The sequence below is a fragment of the Crocuta crocuta genome, unplaced genomic scaffold, assembly GCF_008692635.1.
Source record: "Crocuta crocuta isolate KB4526 unplaced genomic scaffold, BGI_CrCroc_1.0 scaffold516, whole genome shotgun sequence".
Classification (NCBI taxonomy): Eukaryota; Metazoa; Chordata; class Mammalia; order Carnivora; family Hyaenidae; genus Crocuta; species Crocuta crocuta.
The window spans coordinates 2600446-2618229 of NW_027529538.1; the positions used below are offsets into that span (position 1 = coordinate 2600446).

Sequence of the window (17784 nt, forward strand, 5' to 3'; positions counted from 1 at the left end):
AACATACTTTGGAAACATCCTGATTTGCCTCTGGTTCTCCAGGCCTTGCCTTCTTTGGCTACACTGCTCTGACGAAGGTCCTGGAATCTAAGGCTGCCCTGCCTCCCGTTTATCTTTCCTACCTGGATTTCTAGTCCTCCAGTTTTGTTTATTTTATTTGTGCTTTGCTCCCATTTCTTTTTCTTCCAAGTTCATGCTGATATAATGTGTTTTCCTAAGTTGTTTCAAATCCTTTATAGAATGAGGGCCAGGTATTGATGAAAAAATGTGTACAGACGTAAATGTACAAATGTGCTTGGTAGCAGAGTGCCTGGGTGGCTCAGTTGGTTAAGCTCCCAACTTTGGCCCTGGTCGTGACCTTGCGGTTTGTGGGTTTGAGCCCCATGTTGGGCTCTGTGCTGATAGCTTGGAGCCTCTCTCTGTGTGTGTGTCTCCCTCTCTCTCTGCCCCTCTCCTGCTCACAGTGTTTGTGTGTGTATGTGTGTGTGTGTGTCTAAAATAAGTAAACATGAAAAAAACTTTTTAAACAGAAACAAACAAAACCCAAAAAGCAAGTGAATTTGGTGGCTAGCATCACACTGTCCTTGAAGGTCTAGGTAATGTCCGTTCCAAACCCTTTCCCCATCCCACAGGAAGCCGGTCTCTCTTCTTGAGATTTCAGTGACTAGTTGAAACTGTTTTTTCTAATCACTGTGGCTGCAGTTGTAAAGTGCCCATTTATTCAAGAAACTTAGAGTCACACACCGGGCATCTCTGCCCAAACTTGGTTCTTCCCTCTGGTTGCAGGAGTGTGGAGTTTTCTATGGCTTCTGACTGCTTTCCAGAAGTTTGAGGAACATCTTACCTGTCTTATAATGCCAAGCATTTTGCCTCTTTCTAGCCCCGTGTCTAGTCCAGGCTAAGTACTGTTCCTGACCAATCTACAAGCCTGAGAGATAATCTGGAATGTCTGGCTTTCCTTCCTTCTCATGACCACCTTAGCAGAGAGGCAGAGGCAAACGTGGCATTCACTTCCTGCCCACATATGCTATGCCCCCTTACCCCAAACAACCTGGATCCATTTGAGTGAAATAGGCTGTTCTGCTCTCTTTCCTTTGGATGGATAGTGGCCTGTCTGCCATGGACACCCAGCCGGCCCTGTGCCTCCTCCTTGGGGCTGAGAACTGCCTCAGGGACCAGGCAGAGGGGGACCAAGTGTTGGTGTAGCCGTGTCACACTGTTCAGCAATTTCACCTTTACTCTTTGGGTGCCACACACGAGAGATCAATCAGTTGGATTGATTGGAGCTCCTTAGAGCTCCAGGAAGGCACAAAGGCAGTAAACGCCTGTTCAAGGTTGATCCCAGGCCAATGCCACTGCCCAGTGGGGTTGGCAGTGGAAGACGGCAGGTGGAGGCGGCCAGCTCAATTGCACGTTAGTTCCCACCTCCCGTCCTGGTTCCCCATCTCCAGGAAGGTCAGTATCTACATGTATTATTTCTGTCTTTCCAGCCTCCGTCCACAGGCATATGACAGAATGAGATTGCTCATAAAGAGATAATGAGGAAATCAGATTTCTTAAGTCACATTGGATTAGCTCCCTGGGGAAACTTGAGGCTGACTCATATCACCTTTACGAACCCTCTGTCTCATTTCCCCCATGCCTCCTCTATCCCAACCCCAAAAGACAGCTCTGCCCAGCACAGTTCCCTTTAGAAAAATTAACACTGAAATTGAATGTGTGTTGTCCAACTTCTGATTTCTGGGTAGCTGGGGGGCAGTTCTGCCCAGAGTGCATCTGTGCGGGGCCTCTGAACACATGAGTCAGGGGAAGTGAAACCAGACCCAACACTGACAAACGCAACCAAGTGGGGAGTGAGGCGTTGCCCTATCTGTGCTGGGATGTTAAGCATCTGACTAGGGAAGGAGAGAATTTGTCTTTTTAAAATACAAGACAAATACATCAATACATTCTTGAAACAATGTAAAAGTGTATGGAAACTCTTCTCCGGATTCTGGAACTGGTCAGGGCCTCAAGAAGGCATAGCATTGCTATCAGCAGCTGGAGAACAGTCAGGTAGGTCCTCCCCACCCGGCACCAGCATCCAGCCCACACATGCTCCTCCACCTGTTCCCGAGAGATGGGAAATGAGCAAGCTTGAATCCAGCCAGCCCTTGGCCTCCAGGTAGGAAAAAGAAGACCGAGACGTAAGGGTGGGGTAACGCTGACCCCCTAGAATGAGTTGGGTGGCGCTGCCTCTTTTTCTATTTCCTCGAAGATATTGTAGGGAATGGGTGTTATTTTTTTCTTTAAATGTCTTGTAGGATTCATTAGTGATACCTCCTGGGTCTGCTGCTTTCTTCTTTGGAGGTTTCTTAATTATTGGTTCAATTCTTTTAGTAGATATAGGCCTGTTCAGATGACTGTTCTCCTTGTGTGGAATTTGGTGGTTTGTGTCTCCTAAGAAATTTGTCTGTTTCACCTTCTATCAAATTCTTTGTCCTAGAGTTTTCCTTAGTATTATTTCTCTGCTATCTTTTTCACGTCCATGGGATTAATGGTGATGAACCTTTCTTTCATTTACAATAGTGCTAATTTCTGTCTTCTCTCTCTTGACTTTGCTAGTCTTGTTAGAAGTTTGTCGATTTTGTTGATTTTTCTAAAAAATCAGCTTTTGACTTCATTGATTTTCTTAGATGTTTTCCTGTTTTCAGGTTCATTGATTTCCACTCTAATTTTTAGGATTTATTTATTTATTTTTTGCTTGAATTAGGTTTCAGTTTCTCCATTTTTCTGTAGTTCCCACAGGTGGAAGCTTAGATTATTCATTTAGATCTTTCTTGTCTAATGTGTACATTCAGTGCTGTATCCCTCTATAAGCACTGCTTTTGGTACATCCCACAAATTTTAATAAGCTGTGTTTTCATTTCCATCTAGCTCAAAGTATTTTACAATTTCTCTTGAGATTTCTTCTTTAACCCTAGAAGGGTGTTCTTTAATTCCAAGTATTTGGAGGATTTTCCAGCTATCTGTTATTTCTACTTTTATTTCATTGTGGTCTGAGACCATATTTTTAAATGATTTCTATCCTTCCAAATTTGTTAGGGTGTGTTTTACAGCACAGAATATGGCACATTTGGTAAATATTCCATGTGAACTTGAGGGGTATGTGCAGTTTGTTGCTGTTGAATGGAATATTCCATAAACATCAGTTAGATCAGATTGATTAATAATACTCTTCAGGTCAACTATATTCTTAATGAGTTTCTGTCTACTTGATCTGTCAGTTACTAAAATAGGAGTCATGATGACTCCAACAATAGTGGTGGATTTGTCCATTTTTCCTTGTAGATCTAACAGTTTATGTATCCTGTACTTTGATGCTACTTTGTTACTTGCACATTAAGAACTGCTGTGTCTTCCTAGAGAAATTGCCCCCTCCATCACTATATAATGCTCCTCTTTACCCCTGACAATTTTCCTTGTTCTAAAGTCTGTTTTGTCTGAAATTAATATAGCTACTATAGCTGTCCTCTGTTAATGCTGTTGACAACATACATTTCTTCATCCCTTCACTTTGAATCTATCTGTGTTTTTCTGTTTTCTTATAGACAGCATACAATTGGTTTTTTTTTTCTTTTTGGTTTTTATCACTCTTTTGATTTCTGTCTTTTAATTGTTGCATTGAAGTCATTCATATTTAAAGTCTTCATGTAGTTAGATTAATATCTACCATATTTGCAATTGTTTTCTACTCATTGTACTTGTCTTTGTTTTTACTATTTCTTCCCTTTTTTTTCCTTTTATGGTTTCAACTGAACATGTTATTACCCTATTTTCTTTTTTCACCTAGCATATGGATCATGCTTCTTTTAAAACTTTTGTAGTGTTTTCCCTAGAGGTTGTAAGATATATTTGCAGCTATTTATATCTGTTATTTATTTATTTATTTATTTATACTTTGCTTAAAACCATTTATCTTTTTCACATCCATTTCTTCAAATTACACTCTGCTTCATGGGTGATGCATGTGTCCTATAACAGAATGTCACACACTCCTCCCTCCTGTGCTTATTAACATTGCTGTCAGTCATTTCACTTATCCATGTGTTCTAATCATATAGTTGTTATTATTACTTTGAATAAACAGCTACCTCTTAGGTCAGTTTAGAATAGGAAATTATTGAGAACCCCAAAAAGCTAATTTTTGTTCATGCAAATGACATCGATCAATATTTACCGTATTAGGAATTAAAACTTTGAACACTTAAATATTTATTTGTTCATTAAAAAAATAATGAACTCATTACCTGCTAACATAAAAGACATATTTTGTGAAAATAACTGTGTTTTCTAAAATAAAGTAAATTAGTAAGAAGAGTAGCAATGCTTTATATTTTTGCAAATCCCCTTAATAACTGGTTTAGTAGAAGACAGCTGGATTCTATCTGCTTCTGCATTAAACCTGTTGTGATCCCACGGAATGTGTATCCTCTGGGAAATTCTACTATACATGTGTGACAGAATGAGAGGGGGAAAGGGTAAATAATATTTTAGTCCTATTATGAAAACAATTTTTACCTTGGTCATACCTGAAAGACCCTGGGCCATACTTTAAGAATCACTATTTAAAAATTTTTAATGTTTATTTATTTTTGAGAGAGAGGTGGGGAGGGGCAGAGAGAGAGAGAGGGAGACACAGAATCCAAAGCAGCTCCAGGCTCTGAGATGTCAGCACAAAACCTGACGCGGGGTTTGAATTTCTGTATCTCGAGATCATGACCTGAGCCCAAGTCAGACACTCAACTGACTGAGCCACCCAAGCACCCCTAAGAATCACTATTTTAAAATAATTTTTGAGGGGCACCTGGGTGGCTCAGTTGGTTATGTATCTGACTCTTGATTTCTTTCTTTAAAAAATTTAAAAAATATTTTATTTATTTCTAAAAGAGAGAGAGAGACAGAGTGAGCAGGGGAGGGTCAGAGAGAGAGGGAGATACAGAATTTGAAACAGGCTCCAGGCTCTGAGCTGGCTGTCAGCACAGAGCCTGATGCGGGGCTCAAACCCACAAACCATGAGATCATGACTTGAGCCAAAGTTGGATGCTTAACCGACTGAGCCACCCAGGCACCCCTCTTGATTTTGACTCAGATCATGATCTCCCGGTTCATGAGATCAAGCCCTGTGTTGGGCTCGTTGCAGACAGCACGGAGCCTGCTTGGCATTCTCTCTCTCTCTCTCTCTCTCTCTCTCACTCTCAGCCCCTCCCCTGTGTGCTCTCTCTCTCTCTCTCTCTCAAAATAAGTAAACTTAAAGTAATTTTTAAGATGTGCTTCTGTTTTCAAATAAAATTTGAGGTTTTTAGACATCAGTATTTTAACTGGTTTGAGTGTTATCTTCCATTTCTTTTATAACAAAACTTTGCTGGTATTGATATCTTGGTTCTCTCATTGTAGATCATCATCAAATAATTTGTTCTAGAGAGACTGCATCAGTAAGAACAGGGTAGATTATTCTACTGGAACACACGATTCTGAAATCTTGGTGGGTCATTTGCCTCTGCTTCAGGGAAACCTCATTTGGGACTCTGTGGCTGCTGAGTGCCTGTCATTGCAGATGACAGCCACTGTAGCAGAGAAGCAGTGAGCATGGGTAATCAGGTGCTGGCTTTGAATTCTGCCACAGTGATCCCTTTCAGTCCAAGGAGGCAGGGAGATGCAATCTTACCTTTACGCAGAGGTAAAGAACAAGAGCCCTGAAAATTGGGTGACCAACAGAAATGGTGCAGGATTGCAATATTTTCTGAGCCCTTACACGGCTATTTGTTTTCTCTTTGAAGTATAGTTGACATGCAATGTTACATTAGTTTCAGGTATACATTATGCTCTGTTCACCACAGGGTACCTTGCACAAGTATCTTGCCTTCACACATGAATAGCGTGTGTTTTTAGTCATTTCCTTTTATCTCTGAATGTATAGATTTGCATAACTGACATTTAGAGTTTCAAATTTAGGTGTATTTTACCCCTCCTTTTAGGGTTTATACCAGCTATGTCCTGGGAAACTTCTCTCCTCATTTTGCAACCATTTTAGCTAGCCTTTTTGTTTCTTTATTGTAGCTATCATTTTAAATTTCCAGGCCCGCTGTCTTATTTTCCCATCTTTTCTTCAGGGCATCCTGGGCACAATTATCTTCGCCCATCCGAACCACACTACTTGGTTTTTCAAAATTCTTCTGTTCCTGGCGCTATTTCTATTTATGCTGGGGTAATTTTTGTTCTTTGCTCATCTTGGTTCTATTTCTTCCTGAGGTAGGTTTGGACCAGTGAGTGTGGCTCGTTGGCCTGTTGTTTGTTCCTACCTGAGGGCCAGGTACTGAAGAGCTAGCCTGGAATTCCATTCAAGGAGACGGGCTTGAAAACCTAAGGGCTTGGCCGGGCTTGAAAACCTAAGGGCTTGGCCGAGGGAATCCTAGATGCCTGAAGGGGAGGGGCTCTTCCTCCTGAGGAATCTGCATTTTTCTTAAGAAGGAGCCTCTACTCTCTTGTCTGAATGCGGGTCAGAAGGGAGCTGGGGACAGATCATTTAGTGTTTTGCCTTTCAAGCGTTTCGTGCTGGTGTCTCCCTCCCAGGGCTGCTGTTCTCAGGGCTGCAGGACAGCCTCTGGGATTGTCTTCCAAAAGCAGCAGCAGTTAGTGCTCACACCTCTTTCTCTCTTTCAGACTTTGGTTTCAATTTCTCATCTAATTCTCTTCCCGTAATCGTCATGTCTCTACTTCCATTACTCTCATTTTAGGGAACCCTCTTGTCTGAGGGGAGTGAAACACTTGTCTTCTGTCAGCTATCTTTAACCAGAAGTCTTTTTTTTTTTAAAGAGAGAGAGAGAGAGAGTATGTGTGTGTGTGGTGATAGAGCCAGGAAGGCCAGAGGGAGAAGAGAGACAGAGAGATGCGGGGTTCAGTCTCACAATCTTGAGATCATGACGTGAGCCAAAATCAGGAGTCTGAGGCTTAATTGCTTAACTGACTGAGCCCCCCAAGCACCCCTGTTTTTCTTTTTAAAAAGGAATTCAGTGAAGGAATGGGTTTCATTAATGCCAATGCTTCCTTATAATGGAAGGTCCCAATGACCCTCTTATAATGGGAATAAAAAAAATCTTCCAAGTGTTCACACCTTTTAGGATTAAAGAGGAGCCTCTCAAGACTTCATCAGTAAAGAGAACCATTTTTCAAGTAAGAATCAGAATTACAAAGCTTCTTAAATTTAAACATTATGGGGCACCTGGGTGGCTCAGCCAGTTAAGCCTCTTCTTGGTTTCGGCTCCTGTCATGATCACATGGTTTCGTGGATTTCCAGCCCCCCTTGGGCCTCTGTGCTCACTGGCAGTGCGGAGCCTGCTTGGAATTCTCTCTGTCTCCTCTCCCTCTGCCCCTCCCTCTCTCGATCTGTCTCTGTGTCTCTCAAAAATAAATAAATAAAGTAAAACACTAAAAAAATTACTTTTCCTAAGCATCGCCATAATGTTTGAAATTCAGGGGTCTTACAGGTCTCTCTGTACTGGTAACACTCACACAGGCAAGTTTAGAAACAGAACGATAGGAGTCCTTGTTTTGAATATATACACAAGTCTCTATATTCAACAGGAGAAAAACACATATTCCTGTGACTATTGTTAATTGAAGCTGTACCATAGGGGTGGGTGTCTTTGAGCTAATTTTATTATGTGGAATGTCATTCATTCCTGCCTCTGTGGGATGGGGAAGACTACTTCTCTTACGTCTTTCTTGAGTTTTCTTCCCGTTGTTATTAGCTAAGGAGACTTGCTGTTCCATTGCTTTACACACTCAACACAACACATCTTATTCAAGCTTCCCCAAATCCTGTAAATAGATACTATTACTATTTCTGTTCAGGCAACTGAATCTCAGAAAGTTGGCTAAAGTTAGAGCAAGTAGCAAACTAGGATCTGTTACCAAGTAATCTGCATCCAGAACCTGTGCTTAACTTTGTGAAGGTTCATTATGAAAGGGGAAAATTGAACATGCTTTTTCAAAATTAGACCTTATCTTCCATATTTATAATACCACACATTGGGGTCAGTGAACAATCTGGAATAACCAAGAATGATCTTGGTCTGTCTAATAGAGGCAGACAACAGAATACGTTAGGCAGGAGAACTTTCAGAGATGATAACCAAGCTGTTCTTGAAAAAGAGAAGACTTTTTCTAGGCAGAGAATATTCAATTAGTATTCTGCTTACATAACATTGTGTAGCAGAATAGTATTACTTGCATGGTTTCATCTAAGTCAGTGATTTTAATTATATAATATATGGTGGAATGTCAAGAAACACACCAGACAGAATAGGATAAAGGGAAAGAACCCTGGGGCAGAGTCCAAGAGAACTTTTCTGCTTAGATGTCAGATCATATGTACTGCATGTATTCTTTTAACTGCAAAAAATACTTCCTAATATAGACAAAAACAAAATTAAGTTGGCCTTATACCTGTATTGGCTGAAATTTTGAAGCATGACAGTACTTATAGTTCACAAAGGCACAGAGGATAAAACTCTTGTGAAATTCTGACAGGATTGTAAACTGATAAATCATTTTGAAAAAGAAGTTAGCCACTTAGAAGTTGGAAGGTAGTATAACTCATTACTGGGAAATTCACTTCTAGGTAAAAATGTTAAGAAATTCTTGTTAAACACGCAAAAGGAGCTATAAACAAGGATGCTTACCAAAATACTATTTATAATAGCAAACCATTGGAATAGACCTAGACATTTCCCAGCAAAGGATTATTAAATAAATATTGTATCTATTTATGTAAAATATTACTACACAGCAATTAAAATGCAGTAGTTTGACTTAAAAATATCAATATGGACACATTTAAATAAATGATGCATGGAAAAAAGGCAAATACAGGCATATCTTGTTTTTTTAAAAAAAACCTGCTGTTCAGTGGTATGTTCTGTGATATTATCTTAGTTGGCTTTTATTTTTTTTTTTGTCTGTAAACTTTTTTAAAAAACAATCTGTATTAGAGTTTTCCAGAGAAACAGGAAAGATAAAATGTGTGTGTGTGTGTGTGTGTGTGTGTGTGTGTAAGTGAGATTTATTATAAAGAATGAGCTCACATGAATATAGATGCTAGCAATTCCAAAATCTGCCATGTTGGCTGGCAGGCTGGAGCCCCAGCAGTCGATGATGCAGTCTCATTCTGAAAGCAGTCTATTGGTGAATTTTTCTTACATGGAGAGGTCAGTCCTTTTGTTCTATGCGGGCCTTCAGCTGATTAGATGAGGCCCACCCACATTATGGAGGGCCTGCTTACTCAGAGTCCACCAGTTGAAATGTTAATCTCATCCCCCAACACCCTCTAAGTGAGAAGGAAAGCCGGCAAGAGCAGATAAAGGAGGCCAGACAGATGTCTGAGGCTGGATACCCTGCTTGCTTGCTTTTGGCTTCTGGAATCTTGCATGCCTCTTACATCAGCCAATTGTCCATGTAGCACAAATGATAGTGTCCCCCTGTTTTTCCTTGAGTCCCTACAATCCTACCCACCTGTATAGCCGGAAGTTTCCAAGTACCGGGAAGCTATCCAGGCATAAAAGAAGGCCAGTGCCAGGGCTCGGGGCTCAGTCTTTGGAGGTGACTCTGCTGGGCCAGCATGAGTATGAAATAAACAGTCTTTTCTGGTTCCCTGAGTGCATGTTGCTTGTCTCTTCCGGTGTGCTGAGTATTTGCTGTAACACTTTTGGTGTATTGGCCAGGAAGCAGACAGCTGTGCTGGTCCCTTGAGCCACTGTTATTGGAGTGGCTCATTGCAGGCCCCTGCCACGGAAAGGAAGGTGCACCACTGTTGATTTCACTGGACCCCGACCCTTGGTGGGCCCCACAGTAGTCAGCCACTACTATATTAGAATGGACTCCAGGGGGAACAGAAAAGGCCTGTCCCAGGATGATGGATCAGTAAGTGCCCCTGGGGACTTCAGACAGAGTTCAGGCCTGCCCCTGAAGCAGAAGGGGAGCTTTATCACCTCCCGGGTGGCAGTTACAGAACAGAACAAGGAAGTCCTGGGTGGAAGTCTGCAATCTGTCTGAATGTGTGTGAGTGCCCGTGTTCCATGTTTTTGGCTACGGAGCCTGAATGGGTCCATCCTGCGATTCTGTGATGACCTCATACTGCTCAAGGCAGAATCAGGTCTGCAGAGCCCTGATCTGATCCAGGGGTTTATACTGACCTGCCAATCCCAAGAGGCATCTAATCTCCATGAGGGGAGTGGCAGATGAAACGACCTCTTCCCTCATGTTTGTCCTGCGACGCCGTACATTGGGAGGGATCCATCTAAGATACTGGGATGGGGGGGGAAAGCCTCAAAACCAACTGTTTTGGAATGTAGGCTTAAGAATTTTAAAAAGGAATTTTCAAATGACTATGGAGTGAAATTGACCCATGGGAAATTATTGGTCATGCTCTGTGAATTAGAATGGCCTATGTTCCATGTAGGCTGGCTCCCTGAGGGCACCCTAGATGTCCCCATAGTCTGAGCTGTTTATAAGGTAATTACTGGGGACCCTGGCCACCTGGATCAATTCCCATACATTGACCAATGGTTGGAAATAGCCCAAGTCAAGCCTCTTTGGGTCCAGTTCTCTGCTAATAGTAAGGGACAATGTAAGGTTTTAGTGACACAGACCGGAAAGAATACCTTGCAGCAAACACACACACACACACACACACACACACACGAACAAAGAAAAAAACCCAAAAACAAAAACCCATTCTCCAAAAAAATTCAGAAGAAGCCCTTCCATTTCCACCACCATATGCCCCCATCATCCCATCAGTCAAGGGAGGGGAGCCTCACCTGCTTGACAGTCCACCCGTGTCAGAGCTGCCTCTGCCAATGGCCGGTCTACCCCAGCAGGGACACCTGAACCAGTAGGAAGATACCTTAGGTCCGCAGCTCAAGGTCCAAGACCTCCAATGAGGTTGCCATTGCAGGAGACTAGGGGTCCCCAGAAAATAGGCCCCAATTGGACCCTACAAGGGGGGGATCAGTTTTCTACTATGAACAGTTCTCCACTACTGACCTCCTCAACCGGAAACACACATGCTGCCCTGCTCTGAAAAGCTTCAAGTGATGAGAGATCTCCTAGAGTCCATATTCCAGATTCATCGCCCTGCCTAGGTCAACTGTAAGCAGCTTCTGCTTACCCTTTTCAACATGAAAGAGCAATGATGAATCGTCACTGAAGCCAGAAAAATGGCTCTCAACTCAGGCACCAGATGACAACTAGACATTGAAGCTTGGGCACAGGAGGCCATGCCCAAAGAGGATCCCTGCTGGGACCCCAGCACAGAAGTGAGAAGGGCCAGATTAGAAGGATACCAATTTGCTTTCCTCCAAGGGGTAAAAGCAATGGCCCAAAAGCCCACCAACATGGCAAAGGTATCTGAGGTCCTACAAAAGCCAGGAGACAGTCATCTGACTTCTATGAAAGATTATGTGAAGCTTTCAGAATTTATACTTCATTCGACCCAGAAGCCCATGAAATCCAGTGCATGGTCAATGCTGCCTTCATGGGATGGGCCCAGTGATATTAGACAGAAGCTCCAAAACCAGGAAGGATTCACTGGAAAGAATGCCACTGAACTGATGGAAATCGCCAACAAAGTTTTTGTAAATCAGAATCGAGCTTCCAGAAAGGAGGCAGACTGAATAATGAAACAAAAGGCAGCTCTCCTGGCCATGGCCTTGGGATGACCACCTTCTCTGGAAGGGGCCTTATGGAAACCATGAGGGATTTAAAAACAAGAAGGAAGGGTTCCACTGGGATGGGATCAATGTGCCTACTGCAAAGAATTTGGACACTGGAAAAATGAATGCCCCAATTGCCGAAAGAGAAAACCAAAAACTCCCAGCCATTACCAACCGGAACCACCCAAGGCTGACCTGATCCAACTGGCAGGAGTGGACACTGATTAGGAAGGACCAGGCTCTATCCAACTGGGCCCCCATGAGCCAATATTGAAAATGAGGGTGGGGGCCAGAAAATAGACTTCATGGTTGACACTGGGGCCGAACACTCTGTGGTGACACACAAGGTAGCACCTCTGTCGGGTCAAGAAGTCACTATCACAGGAGCCACTGGGATGCAAACCTGGAGGCCATTTTGTGATCCCTGACAATGCAGCTGGTGGGGGGGGGGGGGCCCCANTTCATGAATTCCTGTATCTACTCCACTGCCCAGTCTCACTGTTAGGCAGAGACCTCCTAGCCAAGTTGGGCACAGAAATAGCCTTCACTTCAGATGGACAGACACAGTTGCGCCTAAATGAAAAGGCCCAACCCATGATTTTGTCCCCGATGATACCACAGGAAGAAAAATGGAGGTTATATACTTCTCCTCCCAATGAGCCAATCATGGCCACCAAGGTAGAAACTGAACTCCCTTCAGTTTGGGCAGAAGAGAACACCTGGTCTGGCAAATTCTGTCAGATATGGATCCCAGGGTTCTCAGAGTTGGCCTCTATATGAGGCACTGAAGGAGGAAGAAAGGGCACCCCTTTTCTGGGGCCCTAATCAAGAAAAGGTGTTTGCAACCATAGACATGAAACTCACAAAGGCACCGGCCTTGGGACACCCAGATGTATCACAAGATTTCAACCTGTTCATGCATGAAAACAATGGGGTGGCTCTGAGAGTTCTAACCCAGGAATTTGAATCTTGGCAGAGACCAGTGGCATACCTTTCAAAACAGACTGACTCAGCTATGGAAGATGGCCACCCTGTTTGAGGGCCCTGGCAGCCACCACACTTTTAATCAAAGAAGCAGACAAACCCACATTGGGGCAAAACCTAAACATTAAGGTTCCCCATTCAGTTATTACCCTGATGGATGCCAGGGGGTAACACTGGTTAACTCATGCTCATATGACACAGTATCAGGGACTACTATCCACAAGTAAGATTGGAAGCCATAAAAACCACAAATGCTGCCACTTTCTGGACCACAGCAGTGGGGCCCCCAGGGCATGATTGCCTAGAGGTACTTGATGAGGACTATTTTAGATGATTCAACCTATAAGACAGGCCCTTACGAAATCTTGACCTCATCCTGTACACCGACAGCAGCAGCTTCATGAACAAAGGCAAAAGATATGCTGGTTATGCAGTAGTCTCTGATTTTGAGGTCACAGAAGCAAAGGCCCTTACACGAGGACGGTCAGCCCACATAGCAGAACTGTGGACCCTAATGAGCCCCAGAACTCTGTAAAGACAAACGACCAACATGGACACTGACTCACTCTATGCCTTCACCACTCTACATGTACATGGGGCTCTATACAAGGAGAGAGGACTTTTGACCACAGGAAGAAGAGAAATAAAAAAAAAAATTGGAAAGAAATCCTAAAACTATTAAGGGCAATCTGGGAACCGAGGGAAGTAGCAGTCATCCACTGCAAGGGACACCAAAGAGGAAAGGACTCAGTGTCAGAAGGTAACCGACAGGCAGATGCCTCAGCTAAACAAACAGCAGGGAAACAAACATGTCAAAAATTATGCTAGTCCCAGAACTGCCAACTTCCCCAAGGTACACAATCCAAGAAACAAAATGAGCACAACAGGAAAAAGGAAGTGAGACAAAAGAAGGATGGTGGTTAATTCCAGATCAAAGAATCTATATACTAGAGCAGCCAGCCCACCAAATAGCTCTCCAACAGCATGAGCTCACGCACCTAGGAAAAACCATCCTTGAAACCTTACTACTATGTAATTGTTTGGCTCCTATCTCTCTGTGCCTCCACGTCTCAACACTGCCTCTTCAGCACTCAAAATAATGGCAAACAAGCCCCTACTGGGCCCTTGGGAACCCAAAACTGTGGTCAGGTACCCTTCAAAGATATGGAGGTAGATTGTACTGAAATAAGAGTGGAGGATACAAATTTCTTCTGGTATTCATCTGCACATTTTCAGGTTGGGCTGAGGTCTATGTCACATGCTGAAGAGGCAAGACAAGTAACCAAGGCTCTGCTAAGGGATGTTGTCCCCAGGTATGGAATGCCATTAAGCATAGGCTTAGACAATGGCCCGGCTTTCGTGGCCAAGGTGGTGCAACAAGTAGCCAAAACCCTAGGTATTCAATGGAACTTACGCACATCCTACCAGCCCCAGAGTTCAGGGAAAGTGGGCCATATGAACCAAACCCTAAATCAGCCATCACAAAACTATGTCAGGAAACTAACTTGCTCTGGTCAGATATACTACCCCCTAGCTCTTCGAGTATGTTGTATACCCTGGACAAAAATAGAATTCACCCCGTTCGAGAGCCTATATGGAAGGCCCCCTTCACTAGTCAAATTCAAGGAGGACCTGACAGAGCTAGGGAATTTAGAAATACAAAAACAATTACAAGGATTAGGGAAAACTGTATTTTAGATACATAGATGGGTGACAGACAGGGTTACCCATTTCCCTAGGAATAACTGTACACCCTCACATATACACGGACTTACTCTATGCCTTCGCCACTCTACATGTACTTCGGGCTCTATACAAGGAGAGAGGACTTTTGACTGCAGGAGGAAGAGAAATAAAAAATTGGGAAATAAAAACCTGGGGATCAGGTTTGGATAAAAGATTGGAAAAGGAAACCACTCAAACCTGCCTGGAATGGACTCTATTTAGTTGTGCTAACCATGCCTACAGCCCTCAAGGTTGCAGGACTAACTGCTTGGATCCACCATTCTCAACTAAAGGCAGCCCATCTGTCACCTGTCAATGACTTGGAATGGAAAGTAATTGCCAACCAGAATAATCCTCTATAGATCGCTCTTAAGAAGACCGCGGATGATAAGCAGCCCGCAGCCAACACCTGAGAACTCTCTGTAACCAGAAGCTTGAGGAAATCGCCAAGAGACTTAAATGAACTACAACAAATCATTCTCTCTCCAATTTCATTGTGATTCCCTACCTATTTTTCTTTCCATACTGGTTTTTATACTCTTGGCTGTAGGGCTTACCCAAGTTACTCCCACAGATTGGCACCTCAGTCACAAACTCTTGTTAGCCTTCCTCTACTTACTAGTGTCAGGATACCTTATTCTCCTTAGGCGTATATGATCTGAGTTGTGGCCGACGTCCTTCTCTGTATGTTTGTTCTCTGCCTTTATAACTGTTTCCTACCCCGGAGATGGAATCATCCCCACCGATGTTGAATCAGCCTTGTCTCCTATCCCCGATGTGCATATTCCTGTTCCTAACATGCTCAAAAAGGATTTTCTCTTCTTACTGACTGTGTACTTGCTCCACTTACCACCTCCCCTCTTGGAACTTTTCTTCCTGACTGGAGGGATGTGTCAAAGCATCTTCTGCTGTCTTTTGCCTCCGTGAGGGACAGCCTTATGTTACAGGCTCACACTGTTCTGAGTGTTACCCTGCTTCCCTTCCCTGGCTCCTCTGGGCCTAAAGGATGAGATAATACTACCACCACACCCCTGGGCCACCGTTTACCCCCACATGCCAGGCAGATGTTATGATGTCAGGAGGATTACTCCCTGTAACAGGAACAGGAGAACTTACTGGACGGGAAAATTAAACATGAGACACTATTGGGGGCTGCCTGATCCATCCTGCCCTGATGTTCCCCATGCCTGCTGGGTCACCTCTGACCCACCATATTGGCCTCTGCCTGCACTTGGATCAGGCAGACCACTTGCTTTAGATCCCAATCTGGACCGGATGTTGAGCACTACTCATTACCTCTTCAATGATACCAATCCCAGCCTGGCCAGAGCCTGCTGGCTCTGCTTGCCCACAGGACCCCCTCTTTATACAGCTACTTTGAGAACACAGGCAACTATAAATGTTACCCAGACCACCACATGGTGAGACCTGTACTAACTGGAGTTGAACTGTCCTAACAGCTCCCAGGTGCCTGAGAAACAAAATGAGAATGGAACCAGTTGGCAATCTGACCATCAGCCAATGCAACCAGACTCTTGACAGTCAAGAACTCAGGCATCTTCCAACACCCCAACCCTGGTGTTGTCCCCTCCCAGGGCTTTTCTTTGTATGTAGGATAGATGCCTACCTGATTCTACCAGATGATTGGACAGGCATCTCTACCCTGGCCTTCCTCACTCTTCAGATAAATATTTTCCCCAACAATTAGTCTCTTATAGTATCCTTGGCAACATATACTCAATCAAAAAGAGCCATTCAAGTCATACCCCTGCTAATTGCTTTTATTGAGCAACTGCTACATGGCAGACACAGAGAGAATACAGTGGTGAAGAAAATACACATGACCTGTGTCCTCATGAAACTTACAATTAGTGGGGGTAACAGATGTTAGCCAAGTAATCCCACAAATGATTGCTCAGCCAGGACCTGAATTTGCTGAGAAACATAGGATTTGAATCTCTACTTTGCGGGGGGGTGGGGGTATGAATTATATGCTTTTGTAAGAAAGGAAGAAGCGTCTCTGTTACTTGTAGAAATGTTCAAAGGTTAAAAGATTTTCTTTGTCTTAGAAAAATTGTCATTTGGTGCAGTTGCGTACCAACTGACTTCTCCAGACAAACAGTGGAAATGTCACAAGAGAAGCCCAGGAAATAACCCAAGCCTTGGGGAGAGGCAGCTTGTGAAAGCCACCAAACATGAAAAAACCAGTGGGCTGGCAGAATAGTATGGCTGAAAATACAGCCTGGGAGGGAATGTTTGGACGCTAATTCTGAGAAAGGAAGTTGGTTGGGGATTTATGAGGGTCTGACACCCAGTGTCAAGAAATTTGAAGTCTATTATTTGGGAAATAAAGAGGTAATGAAGGCTTTTTAAGCAGAGAAAAAGTAAAAGAAGTCAATATAACGAATGGGATGTGCTGATTTCTAAAAAACATATCTTGATGAAAATAAAAGTGATAATATTTTATCAAGTGATAATACCCGAGTCATATAAAGGAATCAAGGAAGTCAAATACCTGGTCATAAATTTCAAGTTAACATTATATTTGTAACCAGGATGACCCCAGGTCATGGGTATGAAGGAACAACAGTTACTGTTACTACCCACATCTCAGGGGCTCAAATCCTCTCCATGGACTGTGGGGATCCCCTTCCCTGGGCTCCAGCACCTACATCATATATGTTAGCTTCTGGGGCTCCCGGTGCTGAAGCTTATTGCAACACTGTCCACTTGCGTCCAGGGAGGTCGCTGCTGGTGCCTCCTAGACCCTGGTGTTCAAGGGAGCTGCAGATCAGTGGCCCAAAGCCAAGAAAATGGGAGGAGAGCTGTGCAATATGAAGAGAAACACCTGGGCCTGGGCCACCCCCTCTGTGTTCCCAAAACCTCTGACTCACGCAGCGTTTGCCCCCTATGTCCTCCTCCAGACAAGAATATGGCAGATGTACCAGTCAGTGACCCAGGAAATTTCCCTGTACAAGAAGTCAACATGTCCTGGGGACGGCAGAAGCGAACCTTCTATCTTCACCCCCACACTACTCCCCTGACCCCGCAGTGGGTGTTTCTTCCAGGAGGTATGTGTGCTCTGGTCATCTGTCTTTTTTGTCCAGCATCTTTCTCTATTTCTTGGATTTTGTTTCTCATGTTTTGTGAGTCTTGCTTTTCCATCTATCTTTGCTGAGTTGCTTTAAAATGCAGTTGCAAAGCAGGGATGCCCTGAGCTGGTTTCCTACATTTTGTGTTATCACTTCCTGGGTAACTGGTATAGCTGTGATATTCACTTTCTGTTGTGCCTTTCAAACAATACTCATTTCTTGTTTGTGCC

At 43.5% G+C, this 17784-nt stretch overlaps 1 protein-coding gene across 5 annotated transcripts in view; it reads left to right on the forward strand.

Annotated features, from left to right (window-relative positions):
• The window catches only part of SP140 (SP140 nuclear body protein), a 70301-nt gene that overhangs the window by 3304 nt on the left and 49213 nt on the right, over positions 1-17784 (forward strand). For 4 of the 5 annotated variants that reach the window (XM_077761368.1, XM_077761372.1, XM_077761371.1 and 1 more), the window contains exon 3: positions 17387-17533. The exons of the other annotated variant lie outside the window; for it this stretch is intronic. In XM_077761368.1, the coding sequence (XP_077617494.1) occupies positions 17395-17533 (139 nt within the window). In that variant the 5' untranslated portion in view covers positions 17387-17394. The remainder of the gene's footprint in view (positions 1-17386; positions 17534-17784) is intronic. 5 annotated transcript variants of the gene reach the window in all.